This window comes from Mixophyes fleayi, chromosome 10 (genome assembly GCF_038048845.1).
Source record: "Mixophyes fleayi isolate aMixFle1 chromosome 10, aMixFle1.hap1, whole genome shotgun sequence".
Lineage (NCBI taxonomy): Eukaryota > Metazoa > Chordata > Amphibia > Anura > Limnodynastidae > Mixophyes > Mixophyes fleayi.
Genome location: NC_134411.1, coordinates 82,572,205 through 82,588,104, shown reverse-complemented (window position 1 = coordinate 82,588,104; position 15,900 = coordinate 82,572,205). Strand labels below are relative to the sequence as shown.

The 15,900-nt window shown below is 38.5% G+C and overlaps 1 protein-coding gene across 2 annotated transcripts in view; it reads left to right on the top strand.

Moving 5' to 3' along the window:
• The window catches only part of WWOX (WW domain containing oxidoreductase), an 820,606-nt gene that overhangs the window by 87,583 nt on the left and 717,123 nt on the right, over positions 1-15,900 (top strand). The window contains exon 7 of one of the 2 annotated variants that reach the window (XM_075188990.1): positions 2,485-2,592. The exons of the other annotated variant lie outside the window; for it this stretch is intronic. Within the exon in view, the coding sequence (XP_075045091.1) occupies positions 2,485-2,577 (93 nt within the window). The 3' untranslated portion in view covers positions 2,578-2,592. Of the gene's footprint in view, positions 1-2,484; positions 2,593-15,900 lie in introns of those variants that run through there. 2 annotated transcript variants of the gene reach the window in all.

Genomic DNA, 15,900 nt, shown 5'->3' with positions numbered 1-15,900 from the left:
GTAGCACACAAATACTTGATAGCTTATGTGTACACTGAAATGTAAAGTTGATATTTGTGTGCTGCATGAAAAAACAGTCAGTATTTAACTTATGTGCAAAACAGAATGCTAATTTGCACCCCTTGCATTGTAACATGGTTTTGTCCAGGAGACTGAAATAAGAAGTTTCTTAAGTTAAGATCCTTAATGAATCAGGTCCTGAGTGATTACTGGTATAGGCCGATATATCACTTTTGGGATAACCCTTGCTACATTCTATAGTATATAATATAGTATACAGAACCAACATGGCCATTCATGTTGGCGGGGGTATTTTGGAAATGTAATATTGCTCTTACAGCATCCAAGTAAGCTTTGCAATTTACAAAATCATGTAAAATATAAATATTATTTTCTGACTATAAGTCATTTTTCCTCTAGGCGCTGTAGCAAGTTGTGAAAAGCACCGACACCTTCACCCAGTAGAAACTTTCAAACGTTTTGTCACATTATGGCAGAAATCATTACCAGCCTGATGGGTTTATTTATGAATACTTTCTACAATATTCAAAGTACATCTATCCCAGCACAGCTCATTTCAGACTGGGCTGAGGATCAAGATGAAGGCAAAATTAAATTATATATTGAAGAGATGTTAATTGAACTACACTGCATTTAACAAGGGAGCCTCGGATGAAGACATCCAATATTACCAAGATTTTTTTAATGCGCTCGATCATGGGATTGTCAATGCATATTGGCAGTCGCACGTGCCGAGGACTGGGTGTTTCGCGGAGGCCTAAAAAGTTTATTTAATTTCCACCAGCACTGGAAAAAAGTGTTAATAAAGAGAGAGATAACTCTGGGAAATTGTATAATTATACTTTTAACTAACCGTTTAGAAAAATGTTATACGAAGGCCTCTGAAAGTTTTGCCAGAGGATGTTGAGTTTCGACACAATCAAATTAAGTTCATAGCTGTACGGGATATAGAGCCATGATGAATCGTCCCTGTTGCTGTTAAAGGCTCATTTAAAAATGTTGGTTCTTTCCAGATAAAACTCTGAAAAAGATGGCCCATCAAAATGTTTTCAATATAAATTTTATCTCCGTTTCCTAAGGCAGTGTTAATTTCGTTTTGCAGTTAATCTATTGAACTGGGTAAAATTTTATACATTTACCACTAAGCATTCTTTAAAAGCTAAATTATTTAAAGACATCTGAGGTAGAGGGTTTAGATGATGTTCATTATTAAACGATTTTTTAAATAATATCTACAATTCATTTTCTTTCGTGATAAGGATAAAATAACTAGAGGCATTTCTAGAATTTAAACAGATTGGAGGCTTTGAGATTTCAGATATAACTCTGAAAGGCTTTGCTGACTATTTAGTATGATAGCTTAGGCATTAAAGAAGAAGCTTAGTTTTTAAACTGCTGTAGAAACTGCTGCTTTTTAAGAAAGTAATAGCAAAATGTAACGTTCTGGATTCGTGCACTGGCTCCTTCGTCCCAAGTGGTATAAAAATAAGATATTTTGAAATCTGGAAGAAAAAGTTAAATTAGATGTAATTATTACCCTACTTTGGGTTTCGTAAAATAGAGAAACTCTTCGGAAACTGTCAAAAGAGAACTTTAGGATCCTTAGTTACAAAGAATCAGCGCTGCGGAATTAGTGGCGCTATATAAATAGCTGATGATGAATCCTTGGAATTAATATTGATGTTCACTCATTTTTGGGTAATTTTATTGATTCATAGATTTTTTGCAAACAATGTCTACTGTTGTTTTATGGTTTAAAAAGAATACATTTATCATCTTCTCTGCATCATTGAGGGTTAAGTATTTCACAGAGTTCCAATTTTAGAACTTAGTTCTAGTTTTTTTTTCAAACTACGTTGACTAAACTATACAGACCAAAAGTGGTCTGTTTATGGTGGGCTCTTCAATGCTTATTAATTTCACCAGCAAAGTTTACAAAAAATAATTTGCAGATTATCTATTGGGGGCTAGGAAGCAAAAGAAAAATAATTTGGATGGACCTCACTCCATCATGATCAAATACAACGCAAATACTCTTGAGTTTATAACACAGTCTCAATAGGACTATCGTATTCATCTTTGCTCTATTCGTGTTTTTTTCCCCCGCTACTAACAACCATATCTATAAGAAATAATCTCTGGTTTTGCAGGGATTGTATGATGTAGTTTATTAAGTGATTTCTTTAGATATTAGATTTTATCAAGAGCTAGTTAAGCTAGCCATGTGATATTGCTGTGTGTGTGGCTCGCAAATTGAGTGCATACAAGAATTATTATCCATTTAAAACAATTCAAATGAATAATTATAATATTTGTATTATTTATATACCACGTTTCAAAGGTCTTTACATATTTTGCAGCCATCTTGATCACGCTCACTCGCTGTCCTATGTTGTCATTTTCGTCATTGGAATGTACAGTCTAAATTGTACGTACACACTAGGGTCCATTTTCTTCTTTCAGAAGCCAGTTAACCTACCAGTATGTTTTTGGAATGTTAGAGGAAACCCACTCAAACACGGGGAGAACATACAAACCCCACACAGCCCTGGTTAGAATCGAACCCATGACCCCAGCGTTGGGGTCAGCAGTGCTAACCACTGAGCCAATTAGCTGAACTATCATACTACATTGAAGCACTGGACACTAAGCAGGATAGAATATGCTACTTATTACTCTTTAATAGACAGCATGCTGCATATTTGATGCACTGTCCCGTGATCAGATGAAAACAGAAAACATGATTTTCATGCTTTTGCTGTAAAGTTCAATTATGTTAATGATCCCAAAGATTGTTACATGTAAATAGACTCTCAACAAATAACTAATTGCTAAGTATGAGATTTCTTATCGCTTTGTAAATCTATCTAGTTTGAATTATGCTTTAAAATAAACCTACTGATACTTTTGACAACCTTTATTGTACTTTTGAGACCATTAATAGTCACAAATTAGGGGTTATTTTGACTTTTTACATCCTGAAAATATGTTTGTTTTAGAAGGATTGATTGTTTTATTTTTATTTTTTACAAACAAATCAGTAGTAAATTATAATGGAAAATAATGATTTATAGATCCGAATTGCACTTTATTTTTCTAAAAATATGCTGTTAAATATAAAAGGACTAAGTTGTTTTGTACAGAGAGAGATGTTTATGATTGTTTATTATCAAAAGTATAGACTGCAATATTGCTTTTTTGAGCATGCTAAAATATATTGAAATTTCAGTTTTCTATGCTTATAGAATAATACCCTTAGCACCAAATATATATGAAAAGATCTCTAACTTGTCTTAATTGTGCCTAGTATATGCAGAACATATTATATGTTGTTTAACAGTGCAAGCTAGAAAGGATTGTCACACATACATAAGATTGACATGATTGACATAAGATTTGCTGACAGATATCTGACGGGATAGATGCAAAAGCAATAGCTTTGTAGGTAATCCAAATGCTGCTAGCAGATTTAGTAACACTTTTATGAAAGATAGATTTTGTCTCTTAATCTTTATCTTTCTCAAATGCAAACAATAAATAAAAAATTGAATGCAAAATCGTTGAATACTTCCTTATAATTACATTTGAACAAAACATTTCTTAGACAACGACAGCTCATTGTTAATATATTGCATGTAAATGAGGTTTACACAGGGTTTTTCATGAGATATTAAACCCTCCTACTGCTTTAAAGATGCAAAGCTTTTTAACATTACATATATTAGTATAATTCACATATATGTAAAGTAAAAAAAATTAAAACATAACTGCACGTCAAGGACATGTAACGTTGTTTTTTTTATCACTATAGTAAAATGGCAATTTTGCTCTGTTTATTTTATTTTTTAATTAAATACTATTAGAATATATCCCTAATTACAGTGATGGTACAGGCCATACATTTAATGGACAATAATGTGAGAACAGGGGGCTACATGTGCAGGGAGCAGCCATTACTGTCAGCGCTTTAATTTTCTGTTCCTTTCCAAGAGAAAAAAAAAAAAAATATGTTAAAAAGCATACTGTAGTTCAATTAAAATGAAATGAAAGAAGCCTTTTATAATAGTATTGTTAGCATAATTAAAATTCAGATTATCTTCCTTCAAAAGTTTAATATTTTTTCAATTGAAATGATTAAAACTAAAATGATACATTAGTCACGCACTCAAAACATAATTGAACTAATTAATCTGAATAAGACATAGAGAAAGTATAGCTCTGGCTAATTCAACATATCTGGCGGGTTTTTTGTCTGCTAAAGTTCAAATAAATGTAGCTATTTTTGTACATTCAAAGGTTTCAACGTAGCTGTGCGCTGTTTTTGTGCTGATGGTGTATATAATATATATGTTAGTGAAATGCGTGATGGGGATTGTGACATTGTTTGACTTGGGTTGTGTAGTATGAATTACTGTATGTATGTATGTGCATGTTTTGTTTTTTCGAAGCTTCTCCCATCCATGTAACATGTGCTACTGGTAACTGTCTAGTGGGTTATGAAGGATGAACAATCATCTTTAAAAGAAAAAAAAAATTCATTAAGATTTAATAGTCGGACAATAAAATGGACTATGCATGATAATAAAAATTCAACAATAGCTTTTATCCATGTCATCATCATCATCATTTATTTATCTAGAGCCACTAATTCCACAGCGCTGTACAGAGAACTCATTCACATCAGTCCCTGCCCCATTGGAGCTTACAGTCTAAATTTCCTAACACACACACTTAAACAGGCAGAGAGAGAGAGACTAGGGTCCATTTAATAGCAGCCAATTAACTTACCAGTATGTTTTTGGAGTGTGGGAGGAAACCAGAGTACCTGGAGGAAACCCACGCAAACACGAGGAGAAAATACAAACTCTACACAGATAAGGCCATGGTCGGGAATTGAACTCATGACCCCAGTGCTGTGAGGCAGAAGTGCTAACCACTGACTCACCGTGCTGCCGTACAGTATAATGGCTAATGTACGTCTGTCCTATTTCCCTGTAGGCTCCGTCTGTCGCTGCTTATATACTAGTAGATTAGGTCTAAGATTTCAGGCACGCACTTAAGTGAGATTTCCAGTTGTCTGGAAATACCCCCAGAAATGGGGTGGTCCCGGGGCACCGTATGGATCCTCGTGTGGCCATGGATAGTCCTGATCCATTCCTCCCCTACCTTCCCTTATGTGTGTACCCACCTTTCTCCTTTCTCTTCCCTGCTGGCATATGCCCGCTCCACGGACATGCATGCCACATGTGCAAGCAACGAGAGAGGCGGAGAGAGGAGTTTGCCTCTGCAGTGTACAATGGCACATAGAAGACTGTAATCGTGGGGGGAGGACTATTAAATGGCTGTTTATTGGTAGACTGATGGTGGGGGATTTTTATTTGATTGTGAGTGGCGTGTCATTTAATAGTTGGGTCATGGTGGAGTGCAGCCAATTAATTTAAGGTATTGAGATGGTACTATTTAATGCTGTGGTGGTTTGGGGACTATTAGTTGAATGTGCTGAGTTTGGGAAGAAGAAGAGGAGTTATTAAATGTGAATGTTAATTCACCTCCTAAATGGGGTTGGACCCACTTCCTGCCTTGAAGTGGACTAAAACACTGTTACAATTTGCCACTAACCTAAGGAAAGCACCATTTCAGGGCACTGAAGAACTCACAGAACACAACTGCTGCTCCTGTATGAAGAAGCCTAATATAGCAGTGTTTCTATTTAATTTCCATTAAAAAAAATAAAGGGTGACTGTTTAGTATATAAATAATTGTGAAAACCCAGCTCTTCAGACAAGCTTATAATATTCTTCAACCACCCTCTTAACCTCACTACATTACCCTATTACCACCTGATACACAATTTTCACACAAGACAGCTACCCCCTTACTAACATTTTGTGTGACAGGATCATTTAGCTTATGAGTCACTTTTACCTTTGCAGTCTGGCTGGGCCAAAATGCAAAATGTAGACTTAACCTCATGTGTCAAACTCCCATTGTCCCATAGATTGTAAGCTTGCGAGCAGGGCCTTCTCCCCTCTTTGTCTGTTTTACCCAGTTTGTTTATTAGTTTACTATGTTTGTCCCTAATTGTAAAGTGCTACGGAATATGTTTGCGCTATATAAATAAATGATGATGTGAGTGATTTGTTTGCACAAGAAGTTCATTTCGCACTTGTAAACTTGATGGTCTGCAGTTACTTCTGGCTGCTATCGCCTGTGCTGCTCACTTTGAACTAGACTGGGCCCCGATAGGTCGAATCTCACCCAAATGTCTATATAGATGTGTTAATGCCGAGAAAAACATGTTTTAATTTTCTAAGAACATAAGTATTATTTTTGTTTTAAAATACTTGTTTTATAGCCTTTAACGCTCTGGTGATTCTATTCTGTACCCTTTGGGGTGTCTTACTTAAAGTTTTTTTTAATTCTATTTGTGAAAGAAATGCCTCCCTTTTCTTTAATGGAAAATATAGCTGGCTGATCGAGAGCTCCTCTTTTTTTTTTTCCCCTCTCTTTAATATGCAATAAAATATCCAAACGGCATCCAATAAAATAGGCACATCACACAAGCTTAATTATTTTCTCAGGGGACGGCGTGTCTAACACTCCGGTGGTAAAAAGTGAAATGCCTTTTGCTTGTATAAATAAATTGTATAAATAATTTTCGCCATGCTTCATTGATTCGGGATTGGACACCAACAGATATGTGTAACAATCTTAACTGAACTTGAGCTCAATAATAAAAAAAAAAAAAGAAAGAAAGAAATCTCAGTCACTGTTTATTAAACACATCCGAAGGTTTTTAGTTAATGTTTACATGTTAATGGGTTTTTATCCTTAGTGATGGGTTTCATGCTGTGCAGGTAAATTCGTTCACTGCCTATCTCGGGCAATCAGAGAGAGATAGGCTAGAGCAATGAGTCTTCTGTAAGCCGCGATGCTCCCGCATTAGGCAGTATTTTCCCGAATGTTAGAAAAACCTACAAAATGCACATCCTGATCACAACTACAAATCTAATCTAAAGTGACAATCGGGAGACTCTCTCAGACATTTTTCTCTTTAATGTAACATGACTTTAAATTGATGCAGCCCCACAGTGATTGAAAAACTCTCACAGCTTGTCTCTCGTGATTACATTTCTGATCTGTACAACTTAATATTTTAACATGGTGAGTCTTGGTTTTCTAAGCGATCTAGTTTTTTTTTTTTTTCCTTTTTAAGTAAAGGGATTCATTTACCGCACAAATGTGCTCTCTTAATTAAAATTCACGTTAGGATTGTGCTACTGCCTTTGTGTACAGCTGTAATGAAGACTACCAATTAACATGTAAATAGCAGATCATGTGTCAGGGGGTAGCAGATGGGTTAATAGTTTTTTTTAAAATAAATACCTTTATATAGGAGTATTTCTTAAATAGGACTAAATTTAGAATGCTTAATAAGGGTTTGAGTTTTTACAAGCTAAAAATGTGGTGACTGCCAGAAACACATATAGGTATAGGATATATTATCAGGAATAGTTGAGACTTAAAATTTACTCCAGTGATTCAACCACACTGTCGTTAACATACTCCTCATTCCATTGCTTAGCAGTGCTCCTCACAGTTACTATAAGAGGAAACACTTGGGACCTGATTCATTAAGAACCGCAAATGCCGATACTTGGCGTTTTTTGTGTTAAATCTCTCTGCTCATGCCCAGAAACAAACTATACGCCAGTGAACACAAGTGTATGCAAAGGACACTCCGACAGCCTATGATTTCATGGGCGGAACAGGGGCAGGAATGGGCATAAGCAATGTACAGTAAGGGTGCGCCAAGCTCGAGCGCATGCAGCAACATTCGACTCAAGCTTTGGGCATCTCTAAGGTTCATGTTTTGCAGTCGTATCATTTGCACCAACTACAGGTCTCATAGGCAAACCGAGGGGGGTTCCTAGTGCATGGAAACCCCCCTCCAAGCCTGGGGCACTGTATAATTGAGGTGGCTAGACCCTTCTCCCTCTTCACACAGCTTTGCTTGAAAAGGGAGAGCTGCGTGCACCTAACAGTAGTGCACGCAGCATTGCCCATGTATATTATGGGGATAGGAAGAGTTGGAGAGCAGCCAAGCACTGTCTAAAATTATAGCCACGCCCCCATGCATGCTGGTCACGACCACTGCTGACGTGGTGTGGAAACCCCCCTCTACAAATCCTGCGTTTGTCCCTGGGTCTGGTTAAGTGCCAAATGATAGTGATGACGGTTGAGTATGGATGCTAGAACATGTGTTTGCAACATGTGAGCAACTGTAAAAATTAATTTTAGGTACAGTAGACATTAATAACATCCTGATAAATGTATTTCATGGTTGGAAAAAAAATGTAATGTTTTTGTTATTATTGACTATATTATTAATAGGTGACAATAACTGAATACTTTTTTTTTTCTGTGCGTTCTCATGGGACTTTAATTCCACATATGTTATGTCCATATCCTGCAGTGTATTTTGCATATGACAATTGCTGTGTGCATACCTGTATCTAGATCTGCTTCTAGTTGAATACAGACGTGCATATGCCCATGGACAGCACATTGGCTTAGTGGTTAGCACTTCTGCCTCACAGCACTGAGGTCATTAGCTATGTGGAGTTTGTATTTTCTTCCCGTGTTTCCATCAGGTGCTACGGTTTCCTCCCACAATCTAAAAACATACTGGTAGGTTTATTGGCTGCCAAATTTATCCTAGTCTGTGTTTGTGTGTGTGTGTGTGTTACATAATTTAGATTGTAAGCTCTATTGGGGCAGGGACTGATGTGAGGGAGTTCTCTGTCCAGCGCTGCAGAATTAGTGGTGATATAAAAATAAATAAATGATGATTTACATTTTGATATATGTTCTGTTTTTACTTAAGTGAATCAGGCCCTTGTGTTCATGTCTGTGTGCATAATATTACCACCGAACAGCAGCATGATTTTATGCCCCGAATAGCCCAAATCAGGCCAAGCTGGCTATAGAGTCCACGGCCCATTTGACTTTTGTCCCATGAATATCTGGACTGTTGGTAAGTAAGCCCAGCATTCAATCTGAATCCAAAATGAAGAGATTGACTGTGTATGTATTTATAAAGCAATATTTTAAAACAACAACAACAAAACACAAAACAATGAAGCACAACTAGAAAACAAAGTCACAACAAGTCACTTGAGGTTGCAAGGAGAGATTATATTTATTAAAGACAACATTGGTACTAACAAATATAGCCGCCAATTAAAGATCACTTAATGTAAACCTCTTATTCATTTTAGTAGGCCAATTGTAACAGCAAGGATCTCTGCTTTTAAGGATATGCGCTTGTGCTGTAAGTTTGCTAATTGGTTTTCTTTTTTGATCATTTTTTTTCCATGTTGTAACTCATCTAAATGGGGCGTGTCTTGAGAAGGGGGAGTGGTCACAGGGATATCTCTGATAAGCTGGACCAATGATAGCACTCTTTGCTGTAAATAGGTACACAGAGGTGGTTGGTAGTCTGTGATTTGACTTTGCTGGAGAGTGTGCGCAAGAAGCCTTGGCAAAGATATACAAGATCAGGGATGTATAGGGACAAATGTCACTACTTGTAACGTGTCTGTAGTAGGAGATAATGCAGATACTTAAACCTTAAAAACTTGCTCACATTCTGCTAGTTTGCTGCTTCTTCTAAATGGATGAAACTTTTCAACTTCACTGGGGTCTTCCTCTGAAAAATACTTTTTCCTTACAATTTACTGGCCATCAGTGACGTTGAAAATTCCAAAAGCTCATTGGTGGAGATGGCAAAAATGTGTTAACAGTTAAGTTCCTCTAGTTCTTGAGCTGCAAACAAACTTTGACACATTGTAAACATTGTACACTCACTTTCTACCAGGCTTGTACAGGACGCAGGGAGAGAAAACATATATCTACCTTCTTGTGTATTTAATATATACATGCCAATTTAACTCCCAAGAGTTTGTGGCTTATAGGAAAGTGGACCTAAATAAATGTGGATGAGGTTTAGGTGGGTCGAGTTTATTTTCACCACATTTTGCACTATTTAAGAGTCTAGCACTGGATCAATACATAGCGGTAAATGTACCAATTGGCGGTTTGCTGTCATTATCTAAAAAGGCAATTGTATTAAATGCAAACCCTGATTGATACATTTACCCCATAGTGTATTTACAGTGCACTGTTTAGTAAGTCTGTCCCTTACAGCGTCTCCTTCCTGCACTACAGTTTTTATCATTCGCTGTGAATTGCGCCATTACGCCCCGCCCCTGATTCCTTGCTGAACATTCCAGAAGATTAAGCATCTGTGGGTTATATTAGAGGGCTTAGTCATGCAGGCCATTCACCAATGGATCAACTATCTTGTCAGACGTATTAAAATCTGTGACTCCCTTCCTGTATACCTTCAGCCGGTTCTTACCGGTTCGCCAGAACCAATACCTAGATCGAGTCCAACCTCTTCGTTGGTGGGGGGGAGCCAGGGTCCTTTAAAAAAAATACTCACCTGTCCTCGTTGGCACTTCTCCTCCCTGCTCCGTCCGCGCTGAATGTTGGGCACAACGTTCAGTGAGGAGTCGGCAATCAAGAAGCAGGAAGAGAAGAAAAGAGAAGAAAGAAGATGATAGAAAAGGTAAGTGAAGGAATGGAAGCAAGGGAGAATGGCAGAATGTGAAGGGGGAGTAGAGGCAGCATGGCAGAGTGTGAAGGGGGAGTAAAGGCAGCATGGCAGAGTGTGAAGGGGGAGCACAGACAGCATGGCAGAGTGTGAAGGGGGAGTAAAGACAGCATGGCAGAGTGTGAAGGGGGAGCAAAGACAGCATGGCAGAGTGTGAAGGGGGAGCACAGACAGCATGGCAGAGTGTGAAGGGGGAGTAGAGGCAGCATGGTAGAGTGTGAAGGGGGAGTAAAGGCAGCATGGTAGAGTGTGAAGGGGGAGTAAAGGAAGAATGGTAGAGTGTGAAGGGGGAGTAAAGGCAGCATGGTAGAGTGTGAAGGGGGACTAAAGGCAGCATGGCAGAGTGTGAAGGGGGAGTAAAGACAGCATGGCAGAGTGTGAAGGGGAGTAAAGGCAGCATGGCAGAGTGTGAAGGGGGAGCAAAGACAGCATGGCAGAGTGTGAAGGGGGAGCACAGACAGCATGGCAGAGTGTGAAGGGGGAGTAGAGGCAGCATGGTAGAGTGTGAAGGGGGAGTAAAGGCAGCATGGCAGAGTGTGAAGGGGGAGTAAAGGAAGAATGGTAGAGTGTGAAGGGGGAGTAAAGGCAGCATGGTAGAGTGTGAAGGGGGACTAAAGGCAGCATGGCAGAGTGTGAAGGGGGAGTAAAGGCAGCATGGCAGAGTGTGAAGGGGTAGTAGAGGCAGCATGGTAGAGTGTGAAGGAGGAGTAAAGGCAGCATGGCAGAGTGTGAAGGGGGAGTAGAGGCAGCATGGTAGAGTGTGAAGGGGGAGTAAAGGCAGCATGGCAAAATGTGAAGGGGGAGTAGAGGCAGCATGGTAGAGTGTGAAGGGGGAGTAAAGGCAGCATGGCAGAGTGTGAAGGGGGAGTAGAGGCAGCATGGCAGAGTGTGAAGGGGGAGTAAAGGCAGCATGGTAGAGTGTGAAGGGGGAGTAAAGGCAGCATGGTAGAGTGTGAAGGGGGAGTAAAGGCAGCATGGTAGAGTGTGAAGGGGGAGTAAAGGCAGCATGGCAGAGTGTGAAGGGGGAGTAGAGGCAGCATGGTAGAGTGTGAAGGGGGAGTAAAAGCAGCATGGCAGAGTGTGAAGGGGGAGTAAAGGCAGCATGGCAGAGTGTGAAGGGGGAGTAAAGGCAGCATGGTAGAGTGTGAAGGGGGAGTAAAGGCAGCATTGTAGAGTGTGAAGGTGGAGTAAAGGCAGCATGGTAGAGTGTGAAGGGGGAGTAAAGGAAGAATGGCAGAGTGTTTTGAGGGGCCTAAAGCAGCATGGCAGAGTGTGATAAAGAGGGGCATTACTGTGGCATAATTTGAAATGGGGGCGCTACTGTGTGGCATGACATGACTCATTACTATTATTATCTTGATATTATCAGCATAAAATACTACTTGAGTATTGAATTATTTATTGAGTAATAATATGCATTAAATGCATTTTAATTTGAGTATTAAATGCATGAAATATTAAACTACCTTTTGGTATATCTTTTTGTATACTTAAAACGGTCATTGGGGCAGAGAACTGGTTGTTAATTTATTGAATTCCACCACTGGTTGTATAGGCAGAATAATAGGCAGATCTGATACATTCAATAGCTAATATATGTGTAAGATTACTGCAAGCTTTATGTAAGTCATATCATCATGAGCACTAAAAGCTTGTTGTATTTTTAAATTCCGTTGCTCATACAACATAATACTTTTGCATCTTGAGTTTATATCTGTGATAGATATACTTTTGTCTTTTCCTTTTTGTGCACTTTGACAAACCAGCTCTTTAAATAATTGTCTCTGTGGACTTAATGCTGTCTGTTACCCGTTTATCTGTTATTTAACATCTGGCTGTGCAGGGAAGAGAGAGGCATTTTTTTTGCAATGTAAAACCTTTCATTTTTTAACCTGTTTTATGTATCGATTATGGCACTATTACAAGATAAAGGTTTATGCTGTTGTTTAGAATACCATTTACTTTTTCTTTTTATTAGGAATCTATGTTGTACTTTTTCTGCATTGTATGCACTTTGATGTTAAGCTTGATATTGTTTTGCAGGAAAGGAAATTGATAAATGTTTGTCTAGTACTCATTTCACTCCAAGTCGCAACTCAGGTGCAGTCCTGATGAAAATCCTTATCTAAATTTTAACCAGCCACAAGCAGGGCCGATGTGAGCATGACTGGCGTCCCCCTGCAAAAAATCAATTGAGTAAATTATTCAATCATTCAATAATGCTTTTCCTCTTTTAATACAAATAATATAATAAACTTTAATAAAGATAGTTATACAAATAAATACATTAAGCAGCACACATTTATTGCTTTATATATAATAGAAATGAAGTATATGTATTATTTGTAATAACATTTAATTTTTTTGGGCAAATTAGAATCACACTGTAACCCCCTCCATTACACTGTAACCCCCTTCATTACACTGTACTCCCTCTTCATTACACTGTACTCCCTCTTCATTACACTGTTCCCCCTTCATTACACTGTAACCCCCTTCATTACACTGTACTCCCTTCATTACACTGTCACCCCCTTCATTACACTGTACTCCCTTCATTACGCTGTACTCCCTCTTCATTACGCTGTATTCCCTCTTCATTACGCTGTATTCCCTCTTCATTACGCTGTACTCCCTCTTCATTACGCTGTACTCCCTTCATTACACTGTCACCCCCTTCATTACACTGTACTCCCTTCATTACACTGTACCCCCCTTCATTACACTGTACTCCCTTCATTACACTGTCACCCCCTTCATTACACTGTACTCCCTTCATTACACTGTCACCCCCTTCATTACACTGTACTCCCTTCATTACACTGTCACCCCCTTCATTACACTGTACTCCCTCTTCATTACACTGTACTCCCTCTTCATTACACTGTACCCCCCCTTCATTACACTGTACTCCCCCTTCATTACACTGTACTCCCCCTTCATTACACTGTACTCCCCCTTCATTACACTGTACTCCCCCTTCATTACACTGTACTCCCTCTTCATTACACTGTACTCCCCCTTCATTACACTGTAACCCCCTTCATCACACTGTACCCCTCTTCATTACACTGTACCCCTCTTCATTACACTGTAACCCCCTTCATTACACTGTAACCCCCTTCATTACACTGTAACCCCCCTTCATTACACTGTACTCCCCCTTCATTACACTGTAACCCCCTTCATTACACTGTAACCCCCTTCATTACACTGTACCCCTCTTCATCACACTGTACCCCTCTTCATCACACTGTACCCCTCTTCATTACACTGTACCCCTCTTCATTACACTGTACCCCTCTTCATTACACTGTGCCCCCCTTCATTACACTGTGCCCCCCTTCATTACACTGTACCCCCTTCATCATCATCGTTTTGTGGCCCTCCATCATTACGCTGTGCCCACTCTGCTGGGAGTCCAGGAGGGCTTCCTGAAATTCAGAAGTCTCCCGGACATCCAATTGAGTAGTCAAGTACAGTATCACCACCTCTTTACACTACACCGTGATGTTACCGCTATAGAGTAGCTTTCAACTAGTGCCAGTCAGAAAAACAATGGTCTGTGGTCAATGCCCAAATGTGCAGAGATGATTGGTTCACAGACATAGTATAGAAAGGGATGATCATACAGTGACATAGTATAGGGAGGGATGATCGTACAGTGACATAGTATAGGGAGGGATGATCGTACATTGAGTGTTCCGACAATCAACCTCATTCAACTGTCATATGATATTCTGGTATTTTGGTCACATAGGCTAAAATCTAAGGGGGCAGTCTGCTCTTTGTTAAATCATGTCACATACGTTCTTAAGTATGCTTACTAATGTAAAAACATATGATGGTTGTAAGTATGAGTAAAATACATTTATAAATATTTATTGTTTTTATACCCAAGTGGGTCGCATTTATGAAAAATCCTCTAGAGGTAACTTAATATAGCAAAATTGGTTGGCTCATAGGAACAAAGTACAAATTTGCTTTCATTGTCTAAACTCTACTAGAGAAATCTGATTAGTTGCTATGGGCAACGCTTGTTTTTCTTCATATATCTTTAAAAAAGTTTTAGGATGTGATAGAGGAACATAAAGTTGGAGAAAAGCGACCGAATGGAGCATACATTATTTTTTCTAGGAAGAGGCGGCTATAGAAAGTCGTCTATGTCTGTGATACATTAAACTACTCTATCCCTTCAGTAGGAAAACTACATTGCTAGTTTGATTACTTCAGTGTAGTATTTAGTTAACATAATTTAATTGTATAAAGTGTCTGGCAGCATTGACTGAAGCATGTTTATACGGGCATTCTATTTAAATCAATATTTCAGCTATTGATCATTTTAGCTTTAGTTTGTAAAAAATGAAGACACAAATAGCCCGAAAAGCATTCAAATATTGTTTTTAATTTCAGTGGATGTTGAAATTGACAGGTTAGGTGCATTATTCTAGGGTTTGGGTGCCAATGTGGTAACCGTGTCCTTACTTTTAAACTGTGCAATTGCAGAATTCATTGAAAAAAAATGCATTTTGATATATGTGTTCTATTTATCTTAATGGAGTCAGGCTGAAGGCATGAACAACATGCTGAAAACAGAAGTGTGGCTTTTTATGCACTAAGCAGGACTGGATTGAATATAGTTACACCTCTTCCCTCGCACCATTCTAACCATTTAGTCTAAACTAACTGCACAATTCAATGCTAATATCTGTTAGTGTGCTATGAGTTATAGCAAATATACACTGTTTGTATCAGGTTATTATACGACAACTATTATCCTAAATGAAAAACCTCATATGCATTATCGGGTGAAATATTTGCACAGAACTTTGTTCACCTATTCCAGCAGTAACACTTTTTCTAGTATAGTTGTATTTGAAAAAAAAAACTAGAACAGAGCTTTGGCACTTTGTTCCCATCTTCCTTTGATTTGTATTTCTCTGGTTGTTACAAATAAATTGGTATTATATAATCCTTATCATACTCTTTGGAGTCTTCAGTCAGTGAGTTTGGCTTCTATTTCAATATGGATTGGTTGAGAGGAGGTAAGTGAGGAACATCAGGAACTATAAATGATCCACTTGCAGAGGTCTCGTGCAGAGGAGAGGTGAATGTACTGTGTTACATTATCTAGAAGATATTGTATGAGCCAAACATTACTGACCTCAGTGAATCTGTCAGGAATTATTATAACAGGTATG